Genomic DNA, 17,041 nt, shown 5'->3' with positions numbered 1-17,041 from the left:
TTCAGCCCTGGGGTCATATATTATCCTCCGAAGAACCCAGTGGACAAAAAAAGTGCACGTGGCAAAAACAAAAGCCACCCAACACTCTCATACATGTATACATACACCAGAAAATGCACACAAAATGCTGAAGATGGTGGTGTCAAAGCTATGGGCTCAGAAAGCAATCTCAGTGCAATTTTTTAATCACTGAACACAACTCTCCCCCCCCCCCCCCGGAGCAGACACCTATGCTCTACCATGTGACAACACAGCCTCAATGTGATTGGATTCTCAGGGGTTTTCAGGGGCCACAAAATCACTTGAGGATGCCACATGGGGCCATGAGATAGCTACCCCTGATGTAAAGCAAGTAATCTCTTAGTTTGGGGCAACTGGCTAAAACATTTTAAAATGTTTTAAGTAAAGGTAAAGGGACGCCTGACCATTAGGTCCAGTTGTGGCTGACTCTGGGGTTGCGGCGCTCATCTCGCTTTATTGGCCTAGGGAGCTGGCATACAGATTCCAGGTCATGTGGCCAGCATGACTAAGCCGCTTCTGGCGAACCAGAGCAGCGCATGGAAACGCTGTTTATGTGCTTTCAAACTGCTAGGTTGGCAGGAGCAGGGACCGAGCAACGGGAGCTCACCCCATTGCGGGGATTCAAACCGCTGACCTTCTGATCATTAAGTCCTAGGCTCTGTGGTTTAGCCACCCGCGTAAAATGTTTTAAATGGTTCTAATTTTGGTTCCTCTGTTTTGTTTTTGTCGGGCGGGTGTTGGTTAAATGTTTAGCTGGGGTTGGCGGTTATTTTAACCTGGGTATAACTGTAAACCGTTATTATTGTTATTGTTGCTGCTGTTATTATTGATTTCTATTGCTTTATTGGTTTGCTTGTTGCTTGAATAGGATATTTTGTTTTTTAATGTTTGATGTTTTGTTATGTTTTTATATATGTTGTAAGCCACCCAGGGTAGCTGGGAAAACCCAGCCTGATGGGCGGGATAGACATTGTTGTTGTTGTTGTTGTTGTTGTTGTTGTTGTTGTTGTTGTTGTTGTTGTTGTATATATCAATGCAACCACATTTTCCCTTTTCCAATACATTATTAACTGCCAGATCTGATGATCATCGGTTCTATGGTAGCTGCTCCTTGCCCTGGCTTCAATAATATATGTGGTATGTGGTAAGAGGTGGTATGTGGGCTACTGACACACATATGCTTTTAGCCTAGCACAGACAAACCATGTAGAACTATCCACAGCTCAAACACCAGGTCTCTACACTATAGTATATGCAGTGGGCAGCTGCATTAATGGGCATCTCTTCTAAATCAAGACATCAACTGAGTGATGGCCAACAGGCACCCAACAACATATATCCAAAACAATCACACTATCATGCGCATTCCGGAAAAGCAAAGTTGGCCAGCCTTGATTTACGTTTTCCTACACCGCTGCAAGGGAAAGTACACACGGCAAAGATCAAACATAACTCTTTTGTACTCTCAGGAACCTGTTAAGAGTTCCAACAAGTGTATTACAATCAAGAGAGATGTTTGCAGGATTCTTTATACATGATTGTGTTCTCCATTGTTCCCTACAAAAGTGCAGACTCCGATAGAAAAAAAATAGAGCTCAAGTGAAATATTTCTGTATTTCACTAAGAATTCTGGGTGATTGGGGTTGATGGACTGCCATGAAAATTTCAAGGACAGGCTTGTCAGCAAATAGGGGGTTGTGGAGATTGAAAGTGGAAGAAAACAGTTTAATATTACTTTTCTCAATCTGGCACAAGGAGCTGCTGTATTGGGGTGGAATGAGCCTGCGTCCTCCAGTCTCTGCCTCACTGATTAATCTGGAGAACAGGCAAATATAATCTGTGATTTGTTTTTTAGTTAGTAGATCTTCCAATTCAACCTTTTAAATCTGGATGTCATTATAACTAAAAATAATTACTGAAAGATCTTAAGCATTTTCAGACAGGGCACTATTCAAATCTTTAACCTAAGAGGGTTCCCCCCACTTTATGGACTAAAATATGCTAGTGAATATAACTTAGCCAAGACAGTATAGCTCTCTGACAAACATCAACAGGTTTATCGTTGAAAAAAGCTCCTTCGCAGATAAGCTTTTACATTTCACCAGTTCTGTGCTCCTTTTCTGGCCAACATTTGCATTTTATGGTTTATAAATAAATCTTTTAATGGCTACAGCGGATATTCCATACAATAAAACTGATACTTCAATTCATTACCTTCTTTTCAAGATCTCTCTCTAAATGAAGTTTCTCCTGCATATATGTCTGTTCCTGATCCTGAAAAATAGAGGTCAAGGAACTGATGATTACATGATAAATAAAACTTTTGGAACTATCTGATAACCATATTCAATGCACATGTAACAGCAAGTTTGATCAGACGGCGGGGAGTTGACTTAGCTAATCAATTTTAAAACAGGTGAAAAACTGGTCTATAGAAAACCAGAACCAGAGCAGCACACGGAAACGCCGTTTAACTTCCCGACAGAGCGATACCTATTTATCTACTTGCACTTTTGGACGTGTTTTCGAACTGCTAGGTTGGCAACCGAGCAACAGGAGCTCACCCCGTCGCGGGGATTCGAACCGCCGACCTTCTGATCGGCGAGTCCTAGGCTCTGTGGTTTAACCCACAGTGCCACCCGCGTCCCATTAGAGGTGTGCAAACATGCAGAACCAGTTTCCATATGCCAACCACCCTAAAGTGGGGAGAGAGGTTTGAATACATGAGCAAAATACCACAAACAGTCAGCTGCATAATGTGGCCTCCTCTCCCTAAAGGGTTACACAACCCGTAGTAAAGGCAGCTAATGGATAAAGAAGGAAAGGATGTTGGGCAGTGGAAAGCTGAAAGGGAGATGCAGTGAATTTACTGGTTAGGAATGAGAAAGAATAAGAGCCAGGCATAATTTGGACAGCAAGGAAAAGGCAGCAAATATTTGAAATGTAGGAGCCATGCGACATGTTTATGCTAATGTACTAATTTATACAAATGTAGCTATCACTATGTAAGACAGACACAGGGATTACTTTCAACTTCACTGTATGCATTTCTTTAATCCACTGATATATACGCTTTTCATATCAGTTCAATAAGCAAGGAAATAAGACAAATAGCCCCCAAGTTTCTTTAAAGGGTTTAGCCAGAAATAAGAACATATTCCATTATTACGGATGTTGAGTGATTGGCTCACATTTCCAAGAACTCCAGAAACTCTCTCACTTGAGCATTCAATTCATACAAATCACAGAAAGTAGAAAAAAGAAAAAAAAGGCTCATCATTTTTCCTGAGTGAAAAATGCAGGGCTCACCCTCAGCTGTTGCTGCCTTTGATGTTCTGATTCCAGTAACTGTTGTTTTAATTGCGACACACACTGTTCTAATTCTTCAATCACATCAGATGCCTGTAGGGATTTAATAGACAAGGGAATGTTGGTCTTGTATTAGCTCCGGCAGAAGTAAACTTTTTTCAAAGTTCAACTTAAAAGACAGGGGGAGGAGAAGATGATCTACTTGGAAAAGATACAGAAAACTTTTAAACTCAGTCTCTCCATATTTCATTTGTCCTTAAAATGCAAATACTACTATAGTTACTGATAGATTAAACAGTGTTGTTAGAATAGTCATTGGCACCTGATTAAAAATTGTGCACACACTTCAGAGAAACAAACTAACGTTGAAACATTAGATTTCAACCCTGTCAACATACATGCATATAAGTATATTAAGGGAGCTGAGAAGAATCGGTTGATTAAATTAAACCCATTCATACCTATACATGTGTATGCAAGCATAAAACCTCAAAAATTAACACTGAAAACTTGCTTTAATATATTGTTTATATATAAGCCTATCTGTATATAAGCCTATCCTATTCTTGAGTGTGAACTTACTTTCACTGCAGAAAGAGCATGTTCCTGTTTCAACAAATCTATGTCATCATCATATTTGCTTTGTAGAGTCTGAATGTTCTGCTCAAAGTCTTGTACAATACGCCCCTTTTCTTTCTGAAGTGAGTTGCATCTAGAAATATTGCAAGGAAATCTAAGCAGAGGTATCTGAAATAACGCAACATTCTCTTCTCTTACACATCTTAAAGCATGAACAGAACAATATTAATCTTCATTTTCTTATGAAGCATGAAAATGCAATCACTTCAAACAATGAACTGCTTTTACAAAAATACAACCAACGAGAAAACAAGCGGTTTCATATACCAGTCCCTATAGCTTTATATAGAGCTCCATTTTCAACCAGGGACTCCACACCCACCATTGGGAAATCCTGTGAGAAGCAACCAATAACAGATAAAGATCAAGTACATTATCTGAGGTAATGGCAGATGAAGGTTTGCTTATACATTCACTTTTCTCATAAAGTTACTATCCGGATCAAGGAGAACAAGAAGTTCAAGAATGCTTACGCTACACTATTTTGCTGACTTTCCTGGGTTCTTTATAGGTTCATTGTATTTCTCCATAGAACTGTGAATTCCTCAACCACTGATGTGCCTTGGTGCCACAAGATTGCTTGTTGTCTTTGCTACAACATATCAACATCACTACCCCCTTAGAAGTTGTACCTCTGCTATTGATTAGTATCACCGTTGATTTATCCCATTAACTGCCGTGGAAACACATCAGAAGGTGAGGAAATTATTCCACAGTATGTGATCCAAGTAAATAGGCAAGTAAAACATACCCAGATATTTAAGAAACTCAAAATGCAACTTTTCGTTTTCATTTACCAGTCAGTTATTACTAAATAGTAATGTTTTATTACAGGTGGCACTTGTAACACCTATTATCCAAAGTGGAAATGTTCATTAAGTACCTTGCCTTGACTTCTTCCAGTTCTGTGCACACAGCCTGGTAGGCTTGCTCAAGACTGGTCTTTTCTTGAGATAACTTCTGATGCTGCAAATTACTGGATTCTGCTTCCACTGTCAACTGGTGGACACGGGCCTCCAGCTCTTTGACCATCTGGTTCTAAATAAAGTGGTTAAAACTCTGTTAGGAATTGAGTTGATGTGCAGATTCTCTATGGAAAATACAAAGGTTGGAAAAGCAAGCCCATCAAATCACATACAACAAAACAAATTAAATGTGTATCAATTTCAAACAATTACAAACAGAATGAACAGCCTTTCATTCAAAATTTCAAATTTCAAAAACAATTTCAAATTTTCATTTCCAGATGGGAGAGTCATTATAGAGAGTTGCTCCAGAATAATATACCACTCTATACTTAATCTTGGACTGGACTTAACCGTCCAAGGTTCCATTTCCTTTACCTTTATACCTAATCTTATCATAAAGCTATAAAAATTGAGACTGTAAAGAATTGGTAGATTTACTAATGCAGTGGTACCTCGGGTTACATACACTTCAGGTTACAGACTCCGCTAACCCAGAAATATTACCTCGGGTTAAGAACTTTGCTTCAGGATAAGAATAGAAATCGTGCTCCGGCAGCGCGGCAGCAACAGGAGGCCCCATTAGCTAAAGTGGTGCTTCAGGTTAAGAACAGTTTCAGGTTAAGAACGGACCTCCGGTATGAATTAAGTACTTAACCCGAGGTACCACTGTACAGAGAACTGAATAATACTGGCATCATATGGTTGGCATTTGTTTCTCTCGAGAGACAATTGAGTGCACCTCTGGAGGTGAAGTCAAACCGCTGCATTAGCAACACTGAAGTGACCTCCCTGGAGCACAAGCCTGGACAGTGTGGACAGATGACAAGACCCCACTCTCGGCTTCACTGATGTGCTCCAAAGGAAAGCAGAGCAGTACGTTTGGCACTAGCTTGGCTGCAGTAGCTGCTGGAAGGAGGCATACAAAGCACCATCCAAGGAACTCCACTCCAGATTTGTGCAGGATTTATTCCTTAACCTTTTTTTCTCCTGAGGATATCCCACAAGGCAGCAGAAGTTTCAGATCAGAGTTTTCCTTTGTCCCTTATCTGAAAGTAGGTTTGTTATGCCCCTGCACTTTTGTTTTGCCACTGCAGTATTCTATATATCGTGCCATGAGGCAAATACATGCTATTTCTTCTTTTTAGATAGCACTACTGTACGGGGACTAGATGTCAGGGGGCCTTTTGCATAGTGCTGCTGATGGGTCCCCAACACAGACAACCTGCTGTTGCATTATTATTATTTTTAAAAAAACTTCTGGCAGCAACATCACTCATGGTCCTCCCTCCTGGACCTCTGGGCAGCATTTTAGCAGCAGGTGTATGGTCGTACCATTTTTTAATCTTGGCCCCCTAGGTGAAAAGGCTGTTCGCTATCTGAATTTATCCAAAATGCAAATACACATGATTCATTTACATAGTGAATGTACACAAGCCATTAATTAATTAACGGTAGGTTAGGCTGAGAGGCAGTGACTGGCCCAGGGTCATCCAGTGAGCTTCACGGCCGAGTGGGGATTTGAAACCTGGTCGTCCCCCCGCCCCGCCCCCCGCCCCGGTCCTACTCTGACGCTTGAACTACTACATGACACAGGCTCTCTTCTCATTTCTACCACTTCTTATTCCAAAAGCAATCTCTACGCCATCTGTTTCATAGATCTATGGGCCCAGGCATTACAATTTGAGCAACTTAGAACAGCAAGTGGCCATTGCAAAATGAGCTGAACTTGCCTCCTGACCAAAAGATGCACTGCTGCCATCCCACTGCAATTTATTTATTTATTAATCATCTGGATGTTGCTCTTCGGGGCAATGCGCACCCAGAACTATTCACAACATCATAAAACAATACATAAATAAAATAGAACGTAACGACAGCACTGGTGTTCGCAATCCTTTAAAGGTCTGGGCAGTTTACAAGCATCAGTACAAATTAGCACCTAAGAAGCAGAACCATCTGTAGTAAAATAACCAGTTCTAAGAGTATAGCCTTTAAGAGGTTTGATAGAGGTAGGTTTTTAAGACACACATAAACACCGGCAGTGGAGAGGCCATACACACCCTTGTGGAGTTCCCCAATCTGGAGGGTACCACAGAGAAGGTCCCATCTCTCATGCCCAGCAGCCGAACTGACCTGATAGGCAGATATACAAGCAAAACCTCTGAGCTTGCTCAGAAATGTACAGGCAACCAATGCCACTGGTATAGATTTGGTGTCCTATGCACCACACACTCACTATCAACTAGCATTCTGCACCAGCTGAAAGTTTCTGGACAGTCCTCAAAGGCAGCCCAATGTAGAGTACATTACAGTAGTCTTTCCTGAATGCGACCAGCCAATGGATTGCTGGGGCAGGGTTTGATCTCTCTAGATAAATTTGTAACTGGCATACCAGTCTCAACTGGTAAAGGTCAGATGCTTCCCATGACAACCAGGCAAGTGGTTAAAATCAAAGCTGGGTCAGGATTCAGGAATTTAAACAGGACACACAAATCACATTATGTTAACAAAGGCTTGTGCGGCAGAAGAACGTGGAAAGAATGAATATTTCCAGCCACTGTTAAAGTGAAACTTAGCATCCATCAACTCAGTGCTTTTTTATAGTATGTAGCTGAAATTATTGTTGACACAATTATGTAAACTGGAGATTTTTATGGCTCATACTTGGGTAAAGCACTTGCATTATATCTTCTGAAACACGAACATCACATACGCAGTGCATTCTTAAAATATATTCTTTCAAATTGTTCTTAACACATCTTTAAGGACTGTATTTGTTTGGACAAAAAGTCAAGCACATTTTTCTTTTCAATTATAGGATTTGCTGTGTAGCCAGTGGAGATTACTATCCTGCTTTTGATAAACAGCAGCTTTCAGACATCCTGTATGCAGTCGATTTGGCCATATGATAAGATCAAGAGGATATCCCACTTTGCCAATTGGACAGTATTTGGCAAGGGGGGAAAATAACTTGAAACACTCTAAAGAGAATAAACTTTTCTTGTTTAAGAAACCGTTAGCAGTTCATAATGGCACACGAGAGAAAACTGAAGGGACCCAAATAATCATTTTAAAAGCATTGATAATGAAAACAATAAACCCACTGGCTAGAAATTAAAACACATCTCCTAGCTGATTTCAAGTAAAATTACTTTTTTAAAAAATGTTCTACCAGAAAAGGACTCAAGGCAATGTACTGTAAATGAAAAAATAGCTCATATATAAAAACAATAAAAACCAAAGGCAACAGAGTGTAAGCTATTTTAATAGGACAAGAAAATTAAAATATTTACTCCCTGTCTGAACTCTGATACTGAGGCAGGGTGGGATGCTTTCCAAGAAAGCAGATTCCAAAGTTCTGGTGCTACTACAGAGAACACCCTGCCCCAGGCTCCACAAAAATTTCACAAAGACGTAGAGGGAAAACCTGGACTAAGAGCTCTACAACCAATCACAAAGAATGGAGACGTTCATATGGAAGGAAATATGTGCCTGTTAGAAATTCAAATGGAAATATATTTTAACCTAGATGACAGAGATAAAATGAATTGTAATCTTAATGGGAAAAGATGAAACTTCATTACATAATCTCTGCATATAGGTCATTAGCAATGGTGTGGCCAACTTAATTTAAGTGTCCACATCAGATCTACCCTGAAGACACTCTCAGAAGAGGTTAAAATGTTCATCTTATAGTGTTTTGGTAAAGGTATGTCCTGAACACCGTGGCTGCCTGAACATCTCACATAAATAAGTCCTTTCTCACAAAGCTGCTGAGGTGGCAGCTCCCCAACCAAGCATGCCACAAAACCCTCAGGGACTTGAAAGTTAATGCAACTGTGTAGAGCAATACACCAACCATGGAAGAGAAAAGGTTGTGAAGACTCTTCTGACCATTATGGGAGTGGGACACTGAGGAGCACTGAAACTCTCCATGTACACTGATAATCCCCAGAGAGAAAATGACTGTGTGCCCTACCTTCCTGTGTCATACATTTGGTACTGGCTGTGTCCTCTGTGGTGAACAGAACCACATGGTTGTTTAGGCAACCATGATTCTAATGACAAAATCTGTGGAATCTGCCACTTGGAAAGTCTATTGAAGAAGTCTGTATTCCACTTTTCTCCCTACTGGTGCTCCCTAGATCCTCTCCCATCAGTTCCAGCTAGCATGACCAATTTATGCAGCCTGGGGCTCATGGGTGTTGTAGTTGAAAACATCTGGAGAGCACCAGGTTGGACATGCAAGACTTGTCACTCCACAAGTTCATGTGTCTACCAGTGCTTGTGAAGTGGAAGCCTATGCCATGAAGAATGACTGCCAGAACATGACTATACGCGGAAAAACAGACCTAAGGGAAAGTCTCTCTCTCTCTTTCCCATCTCCAAGTGAAGTGTATGCCAGGGTAGTGTGACCAAAGGGGGAGTCTCTCTACTCTGTTCTTTAGGCTGGAGTTCTTAACTTAGCTCCTTCTTTCAAAATACTAAACTGCCACAAGTAAGGAACAATGCCAGAGTCTATCTGCCCATGACAAAGGTGGGAAGAGCATGATCCTCTTCCAAAAGTAAGTTTAGGAGATGGCCCTTCCTGCCCCCCAAAAAACACAATTTCCCTATGCTAGGTGTCCAATCCAGGAGAAAATATTGTCCCTGTAAATTTGACATCTAAGATAATAGACTGGAAAGCCTCCTCGCAATGAAGAACCAGCCATCCAAATGTACGCTGCTATAATTCCTAGTAATTCTTTACTGATGTTTATGCATACAGGCAGACTGTTACCTGAAATAAGGGGAAGTAAGAGACAGCAAGGGGCAATACAAAATAAAAACTAGACAAAGCAGTAGAGATTATGTGGAAGCAACATTAGAATTAAGCATTTTTAAAATACTGTACAAAAAAGTGAAGAGGTATTCAGTGGTGATGGGTGAATAAAATCATAAACCATAAAAAAGAAAGTTCATAATTCCATAATATACCAGGTTACACAAGAGGAATTTGCGATTGAACGAAATATCTAATACTTATTTAAAGCTGAATCTGATCAAGCAGAATCGTATCAAGTGTTTTAGATCTTATCTGCTATCTAGCAAGTTACAGGAAATAAGAAGATATTTAACTCCTATTGTATACAGGGGATAGGAAGATATTTGATTCCTGTTATGATGAAATGTAAACACATGTAATTGGAAGAGAAAACAATGTGGCTATTAGGCAGTGAATCACTTTCAGATTTCTTGAGACTCCTTGCCTCAAAGCAAAGAAAAACAATGCGAGAGGAAATAAAGATGATTGCCTAACAACCTGGTTGTTTAGACACATGCTAATGCTGAAATCTTTCAACTTTTACACATAAGCATGATTGAAACAGAATGAAATTTAGTGTACAAAGCAATATACACAAAGCAAATCATCAATAAAAACTCCATATGACTACTGAAAGGTCTGGGTGCCTGAATGTGTGAAAATATGTGGTTCATAATGTTACCAGGGTAACTGCTCAGGAGAAGATATATGAGATACAAGACGGCTGCAGGAGAAAGGAGGAGTCAGTGAAAGTTGTCTCCCCCACTTCCTCCCCACTTTCCCACTTCCATCTTGTTTGTGGAACTGGGAATGCTCCCACCAGTAGAAGCCTAGTTACGTAGCTTCTAAGCCTTTATTTCCCCTTCATTAATCAGCCAGAAAATTAAACATCATACTGAACCACGCCTTCCCCACACGTCGTGGTTGTATCTGAAAACAACAATGTAAATGTTTAATATTTGAATTTATATAAAACATATGTATATTTTGGGTGGGATGCAGTGCGGTGCAGAGGGATAGTCTTCAACATTTTGAAAGGGGGGGAAGGCATTGTCAAAAACAAGCACTGTGGATTTCAGGTGAATTAAAAAATAACAACACCCCATGTGGTACATGACAGACAACATAGGCAACAGCTGTGTTGATAAATTGATGTACTGTTGTATTATTATGCGTTATTATTATGATTAGACTGCATAGCTGGCAAGCAGAAACTAAAAGTTGGCTACCAAGCCCAGCCATAATTTGGAGACCCCAGTACAGTGGTATCTCGGGTTACAGACGCTTCAGAATACATACGCTTCAGGTTACAGACTCTTATTAACCCAGAAATATTATCTCAGGTTAAGAACTTTGCTTCAGGATGAGAGCAGAAATCGTGCTCCGGCGGCGCGGCAGCAGCAGGAGGCTCCATTAGCTAAAGTGGTGCTTCAGGTTAAGAACAGTTTCAGGTTAAGAACGGACCTCCAGAAAGAATTAAGTATTTAACCCAAGGTACCAGTGTATACAGATCAGATTCAAGCTCCTATTGAAGCAGAATTTTCTTTAACAAAATTTTTTTAACAAGTTATCAGCCCGGCTGATAACTAAACTTCATTGTTCACATAACCCTTCTCTCTGGCTAAAGGCACAAGAAGATAAAATACGAACTGGTGGTTTTAAGAAACAAAATAAATGTTTATTTATCAAGTGATGAATTGCAGAAGATAAATTAAGCTGGTATGTAAAACATAATTCTTATTGCTGTAGACTTCTTATACAAAACTATTGCGTGCTATTTGAGAATGCTAATAAGCTACTTGTTTGAAGGCTTTTAAAAGACCTCCAGATATATATTTATTTGCCCACTTACAGTTATAAAAAGCCCACACTCTCGCCCAGTAGAAAGCAATATCCAACCCGGCCAAATACTTCATTCATTCTTACTGGGATATCCCTGAATTTGATGTCTTTCACAGGAGAATATGATGATTTGCTGGGTAAGATGCTACACCTACAGCTCAGGGACAGCAGCCAAGCAAAACACAGGAATCATGCGAGTCAGAGAGTCACTCCAATGAATGCTATGTTCAGAGAGTAATATCTAACATGACCAGAAATCCATCCGTCTCTAAATCCCTTTTCTGTTTTAAAAGGCTGCCAATTTTCAAATATTCCAAAATGAATCATTCACCACCATGTGTATCCCCCTCCCCAAATTCGTTCCAATATATTTTTTAAAATTCCATTTATATGTTTATTATAAGCTTAAAAAGGATTAGGAGTCAAATGCCAAATCTAATGTTGACTTTTGGGTGAAACCATTGTTCCAACTTACTTGTCAAATTCTAATAATTTTTCTGGTCCAAAATCTAACAATAACTATTGCTGTATGTTTAAGATAGCAATATTTCTCCTTAGAAATAGAACTATGTATAATAGAATAATGCATGTGTCAAGAATATAATTTGCAAGTCTCATCACTCAGCAAAATTCACTTGTGCACAACAAATGGCACTCTTGACAGTAGAAAACTCTATGAAAAAGGGGGGTGGGGAGTCTGAAATAATAAGAAAAGAGAAACTAATTTTCAGTGACAGTCTAGTCTTTCATCTTAAGCCATACCTTGAACCCTACTATGTTTAATTATTAAATCAGGAGCTGCTGTGCAAGATCTGTCTGCTTTTGATGGTTCTAAAATTCAATCCTGCTGACAGACTGTGTCCATTTCTTGCCATATTTATCATTACCTATGCCAAGGTTTGAATGCTAATTTTTTTTCAATTCAACTTTCATTAACAACAGAATCTAAAATTTGAGTGAGCTTTAAAGGCAACATCAAACAAATGATCACTACTTTAAATGTGCCACACTGATGAAAAATGTCAAAAGGGACTTGTTGAGTTTTAAGGCACAAATACCTGCCTTGCAAACTCCAAGTACAAAATTCATCTCACAAGCGACTCAGAAGGGAAGGACACCAAGACACAAAACCTTGTGAAACATCAACACCTGAGCATAGAACAGAGAGACACTTTTGCGATGAGTTTGTATTCTGTCTCTACTGTCAAACTAGAATAAAGAAATGATGAAGGACCATGCGGGAATTGCGAAATGAAAAGTGGCTTCCCATCTACATGAGGAACCAATCTGGTATGATGGATGACCCCTTTCAATGAGATTCCCCCCTAGGGGTTACAGCTTCCCAATCTGTGTCCAGTTCCCTATCTGCTAACAAGTACTTTCAAATCTTCTAACGTTGCTCAAGTGTGACACCATTCCATCCTGCAAATCTATAAGAATAAGTCATTACTTGTGCCCACTGTTGCAATACAACCTCTGATACCATAACTATGCTGATGCTATGACAACTCAAAGAAAGCATTCATGGTCTTTGTTGTCTTTCAACAGGCCTTGTCAATGCTGGGAGCGGGGACAGACAACCATGCCATATCATGAAGAGTGCAAAGAGTTCAGTCGCAACACATGGAAGCTACTACCAGCACTAACAACAACTTGAAAAGAATTTAAGATGATGAACGTTCTCCCTTTCCATAAATCAAAATACTTTGCATTTATAGGTCCTGTTCACTTGTCATGGAAAGCCACAATCCATGACTTAGCATGAATTGCTGACTTGTTCCTGATTCATTTCACCCTTCCTTGGGCAGGGGGAAAGGAACAACAAGTGCTGCTTTGCACATCACAGCTTGTGGTTTGCTTCCCCTTGCTTGAGTAAGGACAGAGTGAAATGGGAGGAATTCGACAGTCTGCAATAGAACACTGCTCATTCACAGTGAGCATCAGCTCATGGCTTGCTGTAATATGCAAACATGGTCAGAGAGAGCATTTCAAATCTTCCAAGTGCTGCGTATACATTGATATAACTGCCCCGGAAGAAAGGGCCAAAATTATCACCGAGAGATAATGGTTCGTCTAAGGCCACCTAATGAGTTAATGGCCAGGGAGAGATGGGAAGAAACAACGCTAGCAACTTCTTTCTTCCTGCTGTACTTCAGCTCCCCTCTGCCCTTCCACTACTTAAGACTGGAAAAGAGCAAAAAGAGGTAAGAGAAAGATTAGTGTGTCCAATCATAATGAAGGAAGAGAAAGAAGGAAAAAGAAAACCATTTTAAAACAGAATCTGGTGCCCTGTGAAGTCTTACTGACCACCCTGATTCTCACAACCAATCTGGGAGTCATCCTCCTTGGCCGTGTACTTAGTTTGGCTCAGCCTTTTAGAACACGGAAGAGGAATCATTTTCCAGAATCAAAGACTGACTACAGTGGTACCTCTGGATGCGAATGGGATCCGTTCCAGAGCCCCGTTCACATCCTGAAGCGAACGGAACCTGCATCCGTGGGTTGCGATTTGCCGCTTCCGCACATGCGCGTGACATCATTTTGAGCGTCTGCGCATGTACGAGCAGCGATACCCGGAAGTAACACACTCCGTTACTTCCGGGTCGCTGCAGAGCGCAACCCAAAAATGCTTAACCCAAAGCTACTTAAACCCGATGTATGACCAGACTTGCCAGTACCCAAGAAAGGTGTCAGTTTTCCTGCAACATCTCTGCCTTCCAGAACAGAGATGGGGAGGAAATTTTTAAGCAAAATGGCCTCATTTGAACCTCCTGGACTACCATAAGGGCCGGAACATAAATATCCTGCAGATTTGGCACTCAGAATTTTGTGATACAGTTCTTAGCTTTTAAAAAAAGAACCAAAATGCATTCTAAGGTACTTATTTTATGAAAAGACACATTTAGAAATGTGTACATTGAGATAAAATAGGTATTTGAAGATGTATTCCGTGATTATCCACATATTTAAGCATCTATGAATTTTCATACAGATTTAGCTTTTTAAAAAAAAACCTGCAAGTTAACTGCAGAAATGGGATGGAACAGACTTCTGAATAAACACACTTGACATAGATACAAACCAGAGACAGAGTGATCTGGCCAGCCCTACCTTCCAATTCTCTGTGTTCTTCACACTCTACACTAAACTGATTGAACTTGCAGATCTGAAAGTAGGTCACTTCAGGGGGAAGGAGATAAAAAAGTGGAGATTTTCTAACTAACTGAGCAATTCTTTTGATAAGGTCTCTTGGCATCCTATGTGGCAAATGTCCATGAAGAAACATTAAGATGGGGCAATGGAACAATCAGGAGACACCAGCAGAGCAGATTTATCATAGCATAAAACTTATAGGTTTAAATATCCCATGCTAAGAACATTAAAACTGGAAAATAAAGTGCAAACATAAGGAAAAGGCATGGACCTACATTATATGTAGGGCTGCCTCTGAAGACAGTTTGGGAACTTAAGGTAGTGCAGAATTCAGCGGCCAGGTTGCTCACCGGAGCAAGCCAGTTTGAGCACATTACACCAATCCTGGTCTGACTACACTGGCTACCAGTTCTGGGTCCAATTCAAAGTGCTGATTTTGAACTATAGAGCCTTAAACACGTCAGGACTGCAATACCTCAAGGACCACCACTTTCCCTATGAACCTATCCAGACCCTGATATCACCTTCTGAGGCCCTCTGAGACATTCGGAATGTGGCAACATGAGAAGGGGCCTTCTCTGCAGTGGCTCCCCGTCTGTGGAATGCTCTCCTCGGGGAGGTTCGCCTGGCGCCTTCATTATACACCTTTAGGCACCAGGCAAAAACGTTCCCTTTTAATCAGGATTTGACTGACATCCTATGCCCTTTGAAAATGTGTTGGGTGAGGGATTATTGGGTTGTTGTTGTTTTTTTTATTTTATTATGTACTTTGTGGTTTCATATTCTAATTTTATTCTGTGAACCACCCTGAGACCTGCATGTATAGCATGGAAGAAGAAGAAGAAGAAGAAGAAGAAGAAGAAGAAGAAGAAGAAGAAGAGCAGCAGCAGCAGCAACAACAACAACAGCAACAACAACGACTCCTCACTGCAGGAAAGTAATCCACACTTTAGCTCAAGGAAACCCACTATTACAATGATACAGAAAAAAATGTGACCTAAAGCGGAACCAGTTGTTGATTAGCCATAATACCATAAAAGGCAAGGCCCACACTCCAATGCAGGTTTTGCACCTCTACAGGTTTGATTCTCTATAGAACTAAAAAGCAGGAGAAAAGCTTTAGCTGGAGCTCTGAATCACTACTGCCATTTCATAATAAAAATCTTACAATAAACTGTAAAATGTATCAGCTATTATATTCAAAACAAACATGGAGGCGAAGTGAAACTTTGTGTGAAGTAGGATGGGGGGAGAGGAAGAGACACAGTGTTCCCACTTCAACTATCCGTTTAGTAAAGCAATGTCACTGTTTACAGGCTTGTACTGCACAAGAGTTACAATAATTCTCAGCCTGACAATATTTTCGCATATTTCTGTGACACAAATAATTTTTTTACCTAAATTTTTATATCAGCACTGCAATACACTCGTTTATGTCACTTGAACTATACAAATTTCCACATTCTGGAATACTTACAGTTGATTTGTTTTGTGCCAAATATTCTGCTTCCATTTTACTTAGTCGTGCATTTGTATCCTCCAGCAATTCCTGGATGTTTTCCGTGTGTTTTTTCTGAAGGTCAAACTTCTCCTTTTCCATTTCAGCCACAGCATTATGGAGCTATACACAAACACACACAAAAATTAGGATAGCATTCAGCAGCTCCTATCCTAAAATGGCTGTGCTATTATAAAAAGTCAATGTATTATTTTTTTAAAATAGAAATATTTTTGCCATATCAATATCTTCCTACATTTATAGTGAATCCAGAAAAAAAAAATACAGATTACCCTTTTCTCCCATTCATTGTTCAAGGAATCTGTACTTTGCTCACACAACTTCTTTAGTTCTGCAATTTGCTTTTCCTTTGCTTCTCTAACAACTTGTGACTCACGGACAAGCGTCTGAACTGTCAGAAAAGAGAAATATAAAAGAAGAAAATGCAATACATGAGAAAATGGGCCTTTCTGATATTACATCTGGCAACGGATATAATCAGATGAGGGTTCCAGCTGACCTCACTTTGTTTAAAAGCGGCATTTCATTTTAATGTGTGAAACCTGCCTTTGATTACATTTCTTTAAAAACCTTGAACGATAAATTAGTTTGCTTCCAATTTATTTCTGGATAAGTGTGATTATAAAACGTATCAATGTTTTGAATACAAAGGGTGGTCAGGTTCCAAAGAACTACAGGTGGTGACCATTTTAGACACGTCCAATTGACGAGTGATTGCCGACATGTGGATCCTTTAGGACCCAGAAGAGGGCAGAATGGGGACCGGATAAGGGCAGGGCTTAATGG

The 17,041-nt window shown here is 40.1% G+C and overlaps 1 protein-coding gene across 4 annotated transcripts in view; it reads right to left on the bottom strand.

Moving 5' to 3' along the window:
• The window catches only part of CEP112 (centrosomal protein 112), a 212,625-nt gene that overhangs the window by 149,056 nt on the left and 46,528 nt on the right, over positions 1 to 17,041 (bottom strand). For all 4 annotated transcript variants that reach the window (XM_028713174.2, XM_028713148.2, XM_028713183.2 and 1 more), the window contains 6 exons: positions 16,528 to 16,646; positions 16,214 to 16,357; positions 4,853 to 5,007; positions 3,913 to 4,042; positions 3,331 to 3,423; positions 2,236 to 2,295 (listed from right to left, as the gene is read on the bottom strand). In XM_028713174.2, the coding sequence (XP_028569007.2) occupies positions 2,236 to 2,295; positions 3,331 to 3,423; positions 3,913 to 4,042; positions 4,853 to 5,007; positions 16,214 to 16,357; positions 16,528 to 16,646 (701 nt within the window). The remainder of the gene's footprint in view (positions 1 to 2,235; positions 2,296 to 3,330; positions 3,424 to 3,912; positions 4,043 to 4,852; positions 5,008 to 16,213; positions 16,358 to 16,527; positions 16,647 to 17,041) is intronic.

The sequence above is a fragment of the Podarcis muralis genome, chromosome 2, assembly GCF_964188315.1.
Source record: "Podarcis muralis chromosome 2, rPodMur119.hap1.1, whole genome shotgun sequence".
NCBI classification, from domain to species: Eukaryota; Metazoa; Chordata; class Lepidosauria; order Squamata; family Lacertidae; genus Podarcis; species Podarcis muralis.
This window is presented reverse-complemented; position numbering and strand designations above follow the sequence as displayed.